Source organism: Syngnathoides biaculeatus, chromosome 12 (genome assembly GCF_019802595.1).
Source record: "Syngnathoides biaculeatus isolate LvHL_M chromosome 12, ASM1980259v1, whole genome shotgun sequence".
NCBI lineage: Eukaryota > Metazoa > Chordata > Actinopteri > Syngnathiformes > Syngnathidae > Syngnathoides > Syngnathoides biaculeatus.
This window is the reverse complement of record NC_084651.1, coordinates 12,046,592-12,055,650: the sequence shown is the minus strand read 5'-3', so window position 1 is coordinate 12,055,650 and position 9,059 is coordinate 12,046,592. Positions and strand designations below refer to the sequence as shown.

The 9,059-nt window shown below is 41.7% G+C and overlaps 1 protein-coding gene across 1 annotated transcript; it reads left to right on the top strand.

Annotated features, from left to right (window-relative positions):
• Window positions 1–1,393: 1,393 nt before the first annotated feature.
• On the top strand, window positions 1,394–5,295 carry nkx2.3 (NK2 homeobox 3). The gene is made up of 2 exons (XM_061838079.1): window positions 1,394–2,863; window positions 4,503–5,295. Exons 1-2 carry the CDS (start codon window positions 2,494–2,496, stop codon window positions 5,099–5,101), a joined length of 969 nt encoding a protein of 322 aa, XP_061694063.1. The 5' UTR covers window positions 1,394–2,493; the 3' UTR covers window positions 5,102–5,295.
• Window positions 5,296–9,059: the final 3,764 nt, after the last annotated feature.

Genomic DNA, 9,059 nt, shown 5'->3' with positions numbered 1-9,059 from the left:
TTAGCCACATCCTGGCATTTCAGATGACGGATCTCTCTGGTGTACTGCAGCAACAAGACATATTTGAGTGACAATAAAGGAGCATTTGTAAAAGAATCAAAAAGAGGAACTGTGAGTTAGATTTCATGGAGTATTCCAAGTGAAATTCACATTTTATGAAGTGCTAATCTAATTAGGTTCTTATTTTGGACTTGCATTTATTATTGACACAATGGCGATTAGCGTCGTATAATGTCATTAACTTATAAACGGAACTTCAACCTCATGTTTTATACGATGTCCATTTTGGGATTGATTGCTTGATTATTGATTGCTCAATAAACAGGATTAAATAAATATTTTTGGAAAGGCGGGCTCGGTGCGGGCGTGTTTTGAAAAGCACATTCCACTCACGTCGGAATAAAATCAATCGCCGAGAATCGTTCAGAAATCACACCAGAAGCCATTTAATTGAAAGCCTGGCGTCACCAGAATGGATCCAAATAATTTGATCGGCAAACGACGACTCGAATTCAAAAGGGGACTTTTGTGGGTTTTCCGTGGCCGGTTCAGAGGAGGGAAAACGCCACGCTTGGAAACCGCAGCAGCAGCAGCAGCAGGCCCAAATCTAAACAGCATCTTGTTGATGGCGAGCGGATGAGATTAAGCCGGCATGCTTTCTCTTTCTTTCCACGCGCTTTAGGGCCGATGGGCCCACGGAGCCTGGCGCCTGCCTGCACTTGGGCCACGGCACAGCAGACAGGTACAACACAGGTGTCCCCTTTCAACAAACAGGACCCCCCCCCTCCACACACACACACACACTCCCCACCATACCTCCACACGATTCCTAGATGGTTGTCCAAGAGTTTCGAATGAACTTGCAACGTGTGGGAAGAATCGATAGACGTTTTGATTTCCATGACATTGTTAATATTATGTTGTTTTTTTACGTTCGAAGCCAGAGGAATTCAAAAGAAAGCATTAATCAGGCGTCATGCACCCTGAAAAAAACAGACGTATTTTTTAAAAAAATGGGAAAAAAACATAAACATAACTGTTTTTTTTTTTAAATCTTGCACTCTAATTTGTCCTCATTTTCTTATGAAAATTGGACCAACATGATGTGAACAAGACTCCCAATTTTTAAAAAATATTATAATAATGCAGTATAACGGATTGTTTTGGGGTTTTCAAGGGAACACTATCACGTCCAAATTGAATCGGGGTTATTTTGTTGAAATGGTCGGGCTATAAATAGACGCTACAAATCCCAAATAGATTCTCGGACATCCTTTTGTGGAGTATTTCGCACCGTCTAAGCGTGGTTATCTTATCCAGTGTAGCCCGGACAGGAAACAAAGATATGCCTAATCTATAGTGGTAATGGGACGATTGAGATGGGGGTGGGGGGGGCGTAGACGTTCACACAAATGATAAATCCTTCTTCGACTTTCATCTGGAAAAAAAGGAATACCGTTTCTGAAATGTTTGTTTGTCATGTGTGTTGCCAAGATGATGGTGCTGAAGGAACCGCCGAGAAATCAAATGTTCAGCATGTAAAATGTGCAATCCAGTATAATAACGCATACATACTTACAGCCTATTTTTTCTCAAGTTCGTTATCCGGCACAGTACAATATTTACTTTAAGTACAGTACATTTTCAAAGTAAAGTTTTGTTGTAATTAACTTTTTTGAATTTTACATGACCTTTTAATGTAATCTTTAAGAAGCGTTCATTTTTACACATTTTTGAAAGTGTTTCTAACCAATGCATTTGAACAAAATTATTGACGAAGGCTACAATTTTTTTAAATCTCCTTCTGTATGTTAGCACTGTCAATATTCAAACCATACATAATGTTACAATGCCTTACAACAATTAACATACATTTTTAAGTGTAAAACAGCCATCTTGGAGTCGATAAACACTTAGGTCTACTACATTGCTCTATTTCAATGTCGGTCAGGATGCTGGTACTTGGAGAGCGAAGTTGTTTAGTGTGTTTGCTACCTTGTTTTTTTTAAGTACTTCGTGTAAAAAGTTTGAGAACCTCTGTCGTGTCACTTTCATTAGGTGGGGGGTCATCCAAAACTGGATTAAAGCGATCACAAGCATGGAGAGAGAGAGAGAGAGAGAGAGAGAGAGAGAGAGAGAGAGAGAGAGAGAGAGAGAGAGAGAGAGAGAGAGAGAGAGAGAGAGAGAGAGAGAGAGAGAGAGAGAGAGAGAGAGTGTCTGAATCTCAATCATTCCCTTCAGGGAGGGAGAGGACAGCATCTTGGCTGGTGGTTCTGTTTCTCTCTTAGGATTGAGCCAACCAAACAAGATCGACCCCCCCCCCCCCCCATCCACCGCCCTTTCCCACCTCGCCCTGCAGTCATTGACGTGCAGCCGAAAGAGAGGGATGTCTCCACAGACTGTCTTGTTTTGAAAGAAGAAAACAACTTTCTTTCTTTCTTGCTTACTTTCTCCCGGTTTGGACGCATCGAGCTATTTTTGCCGGTGGTTAGGATGCTCCCCAGTCCGGTCGTAACATCCTCCAGCACGCCTTTTTCGGTCAAGGACATCTTGAAGTTGGAGCTGCAGCAGCAATCTCAGGAGTTCCAGTTCATCTCATGCCTGTCGGGTCTGCCCGGCGCGCTCCCCTTGCAGCCCGCAGCGTTCCGAGCCCACTCTCCGCCCTCCTGCATGCTGGCCCGCAGGGACAGTCCGAGCCCCATCAGTTCGGAGAGCGACGAGAGGATGTCGTTCCTCGGCGTGCTCGCCGGACCGGATCGGCTGCACGCAGAGTCCGGGCTGCCGGTGGAGATGTTCGGGAACCCGGCGCAGATCCACCCCGTGGACTTGGAACTGGAGACCGAACAAGAGGATCGAGACGCCAGTGAGTGCTGCAAATATAACATTTTTTTAAATTAATGTCAGCGTGCATGTGCCTGAGCATTTTTTTAAATAACATACAAGTTATTTTAATTTACATTGCTCGTTTCAACGCCTCTCCACGATTATTCTAATAGTATTTGATCAGAACAAAGACTCATCCTATGCAAATAAACTTGCTTTTCATAACTGTCCCAACACACACACACACACACACACAGACTCCAAAAAAATATTATAATACGGGACAATAATACTGCAAATACCCAATGGCCACATTATTAGGCACAATCACGAGCGCCAACACAAGAATTGTTGAGTTGTATATTAAAAAATTATTATACACTTTTGACTGTTGGGTTTTGGTTCACGCGTTCGAACAGGGATTCAGAGAGCTATGTGTTCACTTTTTTATATCTGAACTTCATAATACTGACATTTTTTTTTTTTTTTACAAATCCATGAAATGAATCGGAACCTGAACGACTAAGTACGTAGGTAATGCAAACCACAACCCCCAAAATAAATATTTTATTACGTCAATTACCACTCTAACTGCTCAAAATTGGAACAATTATCAAACAGATTTGATTAGATGGAGGCAAAGGATGCATCATGAAGTGTGAGTGTAGTTTGTCTGCTCAGCATTTTTATAGTTACGTGCACGTACATTTTACGGTGTCGACAGCAGACGTTCATCTCACGCAGAAGGCGTGCAGTTATCATTCTCAATAAATATATTAAAGTGTATACTGCACTGTCTATTCTTCCAATAAAATAATCTAACGAGAAACAACTGCATTTCGAGATAATTCAGTATGTAACATTGTCTGGTCTTATGTCAGATATTAGCGTGTCATGATAAACAATCACGTTTTTAACATAAAGAATTGAATCTTAAATATATAGCAAAACATTAAGAATATTTTTTGCGTCAATAGAATGTACAATATAATCCTCCCACTAGAAAGAGTCCATTTTAAATCCTACTTAGAATTTTTGTCTAAAAATGTATTCTTAAATTGGCTCAATTTCTATGTCATATAAGCATTTCATGCAGGAATTACGTTTGTGATCGGATTAAAAATATATTAAAATAGTTATCTGTCAATCTTATTAAATTTGACGGGTTTTTTGGGGGGCTAAATGTACAATACACGCATCTTGCAACAATCACGGTTTTATTATAACATTAGGATTTTATTCAGCATAATTCTCTAAAATATTTTCTTAAAATTGCTGATAGATAGATAGATAGATAGATAGATAGATAGATAGATAGATAGATAGATAGATAGATAGATAGATAGATAGATAGATAGATAGATAGATAGATAGATAGATAGATAGATAGATAGATAGATAGATAGATAGATAGATAGATGGATAACACTCACACTCAGTGTTATCAAAACGCTATTAACAAGAAAAATGTCGTGAATTGAATTGGTTGAATGTAAAAACGGATCGGGCCCGGTTTTCAGGTAACACACGCAAATGAATCACTTTGGATATGAACAAAAGGCACGGAAATCATAGCTGTGGAATGTAAAGCAGAATAACGGTGTGGACAGTCGGATGCGGAAGGTTCGACGGACAATGAAATATCAGAGCTGTGAATTTGCTCTGTGGTCGTTCCGCAGAGGTCGAGGAGACCGAGAAGCCACCGGGCAAGCAGCAGAGGACCAGGAGGAAGCCTCGGGTGCTCTTCTCTCAGGCTCAGGTGCTGGAGCTGGAGCGTCGCTTCAAGCGGCAGCGCTACCTGTCCGCCCCGGAGAGAGAGCACCTGGCCGCCTCGCTCAAACTCACGCCGACGCAGGTGAAGATCTGGTTCCAGAATCGGAGGTACAAATGCAAGAGGCAGCGGCAGGACAAGACTTTGGAGATGGCGGGACATCACCACCACCACCATCACCATCACGCGCCGGGCCCTCCGCCGCCCCGGAGGGTGGCCGTGCCGGTTCTGGTGCGGGACGGCAGGCCGTGTTTGACTGGGTCGCCCACCTATAACGCTTCTTACCCGACGGTGGGAACTCCGAGCCCGTACGCCTACAACGGCTACCCGGCCTACAGCTACAACAACTCGATGTACACCAACACTTACTCTTGTACTAGTTTACCTGCTCTGCCAGCCTCCAGCGCCGCCAACGCCTTCGTCAACGTGAATTTGGGCCCCCTGCAGGGTGCGCAGACGCAGAACCAGTCCGCGCAGGGGACTCTGCAGGGAATCAGGGCATGGTAGTGCATCTTTTGGACGCGCGGCTCGGATGGACACATGGCGGTCGATGCAGTGAAATGACAACTTCAAATTGGGGAGAAAAATAAAAACAAATGAAAAAAGTAAACGGTGGCTGCATTGTGAATGGAGTGGAACTAAAATGAAAAAAAAAGGTTGACTGAAACTAATGGAACCGATTGTTTACTAAATATTATCAATTAAGATGCTGTTCATATACAGCAAAAAAAGACATCCAGTTGAAATATTTTTGCCTCCAATTGACGATTTTGGAGGTTAATTGCGAGAATGATTAAGATTATCTTTGGGATACTTGTTTTTTTTTTTTTTAACTATTACTATGATGGCATAAATATTGATTTTCCTTCACAACCGGCACGTGTGACACCTCTTTTGGAGCAGTTGTATTTATGGCTGTTTATGCCCATATAGTTCAATAAACTGATAACGATATTATGAAATAATTCAACGAAGACAGTGCTATTCATTTTTAAATTTTGCTTGAAAAGTGTGTGACTTTGTATCAAAACCTCCAACACACGCATTAAAAATGTAGTTATTTATTATTATGATGTGTTTTTTTATGGGGTGTTGCAGCCAATGTTTGCAAACAGATTTTTGTTATAGATTACATTTTTTACGTGTATCTCATTAAAATATTTGAAAATTCATAATTCAACACCAGAAAATGACTTTACCCTATTGAGAAAAAAACATGCAAATATATATACTTTTTAATTTTAGCCCTTCACAGGGTATTCACTGAACTACTTAAAAATATTTAATAACCATATGACCATCTGATACAGATAAATTTAATATATTTAATTAATCCAAACATTTCCATTAATGTCATTATTGTTTTTCCTTAATTGGCTGAGAAATCAGGCTGGTTCCAATTCTAACTTTATTTTAAGTCACTATAGTTGGTTAATATTAAGGTATGCCTCGGTACTTTCTTCAAGTCATGGGCCATCTTTTTTTATACATATATATTGTATTTTCATAGAAATGTTATAATGGCCACAATCGCATCGGATTTTCTTTTATTGGAGTGAAATAAAAGGAAAACTCAACGGCAACACAAGAAGCCATTTAGTGCATGTGACGTATATCATACTGTATGTATATTATGTATCGAGTCATATTTAAATATAGTGAAACAGATCATTAATTTTCTGTGCGTCCATGAAGTTAATTATTAAACAATACAAAGCTTTAAAGATGAAAAAAAAAACTCCAGTTGTTAACTAAGTTGCAGGAACAATGTTAAACTGCCATGTCAAAGTTATGTGAAAAAAAATCCGGTATTTTAAAACGCCAGGATGAACTCACCCCCCCACCCCTAAAAAAGCCCATCTTTTTAAAAAGTGACATTAATCTTCAAATCGTATTTGTGTCTTTCCTGTGAGAACGTTCCAAAGGAGTATTTGCTCAGACGAGAAGCAGAAACTTTGAGAATGCACTTCCGGTCAGGGATTCACAGATGGACATTAACCAGACAACCTCAAAGGACGAGTTTAAGAAAAAAGAAAAGAAAATAGGACAACACGAATGATGATGAAACACGTATTAGACTGCAAAGTCCTCGATGAACGTCCACGCGTTGGGTTAATGAGAGTCCATTAGCGGGGCTCTAAACGCGTCCTTCCACGCTGTCACTAATGGAGCCGAATGACAACATAAACAGAACGTTTGTCTCCGTGATGGACACCCGCCCCCCCCACCCCCTTCCCCCCAATGGCTGCGTTGGCGGCGCACTGCGCTGCTATAGTGTAAATAGAGCTGGCGACAGGGCGGCGGTGCCTGAGGACGCAGGCCGGACGACGGCAGAGTGCAGCGATCGCTATCTGCGTGCCTCCAAAGATAGCAGGGCTCATCTGAGGTGGCGTCCCCCGGACAAAAGGCTCCCATGGCAACCAGTCCAAACACTAATACACGCAGGAGCGCCTAATCGGGGCAGGGGGACCTTTCACCTAACAGGGGACATTTTAGGAAGTCCTCAGAGGGACAAAGCTTTGCACCAAATCTCCCCTATTCAAAGTATTGGACCTTTTTGACAATTACCTTTTGGGAGGTAAACAAAGCAGCCTCCGTGCATCTGTATCAGGCATGGTGCCTTGACATAGGAGTTCATTCGTTCCACGCCCCTAATTTATAACAATTGTTTGTCACCTCATCATTGTGAGGGTCCTTCTTGCTGTGCGAAATTTGGTCACCAGGGTGCAGTGTAAAACATAACACGCGAATTTGATGGTGAAGTAATTTTAGTCATTTGCCACAGGGGATAAAGAATGTATCCCTGTAGTATTGTTATATTAGTCCGCCTCCATGTGTTGCTGCACCATTTGTGTAAAAACCCAACATAATTATACTAAGATGTTGAATTTGAACTAATGCCTAAAACCTTTTCGTATTGCAAATTATATTAGGGCGGTGGCAAGAAGCATAATGGAGTCAACAACAGCAGCAGGTAAAGCAGTTCCATGTTTCCTGTAGGGCGACTTGTAACATGCCTTTGAAGCCGCTCACAGTTGGGAAACTTTCTAGACAAAGTTTCTTTTGCAGCTGATTTCAAATGTGGCATAGTAGGATCGTGCCCCCCTTTGGCAAGATCTGACTGCAATAAAATGAACATTTAAAGACATTTAATTACAGCAGCTTGCCTGGTATTAAAAGCGCAAGTGTAAAAGGACAGCAATCTGGATCTGCATGATTTCAAAATCAACATTTGAGATTGGCTACTTTAATGCAATAAGGACGATCCTAATAATGAGAGTCTGCACATGTTACAAAATGTGCAGCAGCACAATACGCAGGGTCCTTTTTTTTCTTAGCATAAATAATGTATCGTCACTAGTCTAATACAAAAAGAAAGGAACTATGCAATATTCTCTTCCTGACTTTAAATGGGAAGCGGTTCTACAGAAGAAAGAAGTCAAAAGTTTAGGCGCTTTTCAGTAGGTTTCCAGCATGCACACCAAAGGTCAAAACAAATGCCCAAATAATTGGTCGGTATGGTAATTCATTTCGAATATATCTAAAATATTAGTCCACAACTGTACCGGGTTCAACCTGTGTGGCGTTTGCATGTTCTCCCCGTGCCTGTGTGGGCTTTCTCCAGGCACTCCGATTTCCTCCCACATCTCAAAAACATGCAACATGAACTGGACACTCTAAATTGCAGGTCGGTGTGATTGTCAGTGCGGCTGTTTGTCTTGATGTGCCCTGCAATTGGCTGGCAACCAATTCAGGGTGTACCCTGGCTCCTGCCCGTTGACAGCTGGGATAGGCTCCAGCACTTCCGTGACTCTTGTGAGGATAAGCGGCTAAGAAAATGGAAGGATGGTTGGATGAATGGATAATCCACAACTGTTTATTCTGGCCAATTTGGAAATTGCAGTGGAGGATAAATTGTTGTTTGAAAGTTTAATGCAAAGTGCAGATTTTAACAACACATCTAAAATGTGGCGTTAAGTGAGGGACGTACAGTATTATTGTGGTTTGCCATGCTGTATATAGATTCTCACTGCTCCCTACAGACAGCTCTGCCTAATATTTTGACACTCACGGCACTAAACAAGCTAACCAAAAATACTAGAAAGAGTGCTTATGCAGCTTTGCTCGACACTACAAAAACAAACTTTGTTGAATTAACACCTCTTTGACAGTGTCAATCCAAACAGAGCATTCTCCAGAATTCCTGGATTGAATTACATGAGGTGTACCTGGCCCGTGATTTTTTTTCTCTCTCACTGTCAGACATGACCATGACTTCTGCAAGAATAGGCAAATGAGAAAAGCTTTGAATCTTCACTGATCCGGTCACTGATGGTGCATGCATGGAGAACAGAGCTGGACAATCGTCTTCATCGGGAGGAAGAAGGGAAGGTCATCAGTAAAAGCAGCCCAGAAGACAGCTGACGGCCTCCACATTGAGGAGCGTGTCATGCAGCCAAAGTGC

Coding starts and splice junctions, on each gene's coding strand:
- nkx2.3 (XM_061838079.1), top strand. CDS start 2,494: ATGCTCCCCAGTCCGGTCGTAACATCCTCCAGCACGCCTTTTTCGGTC. Junction 2,864..4,502: donor ACAAGAGGATCGAGACGCCA/GTGAGTGCTGCA, acceptor GTCGTTCCGCAG/AGGTCGAGGAGACCGAGAAG.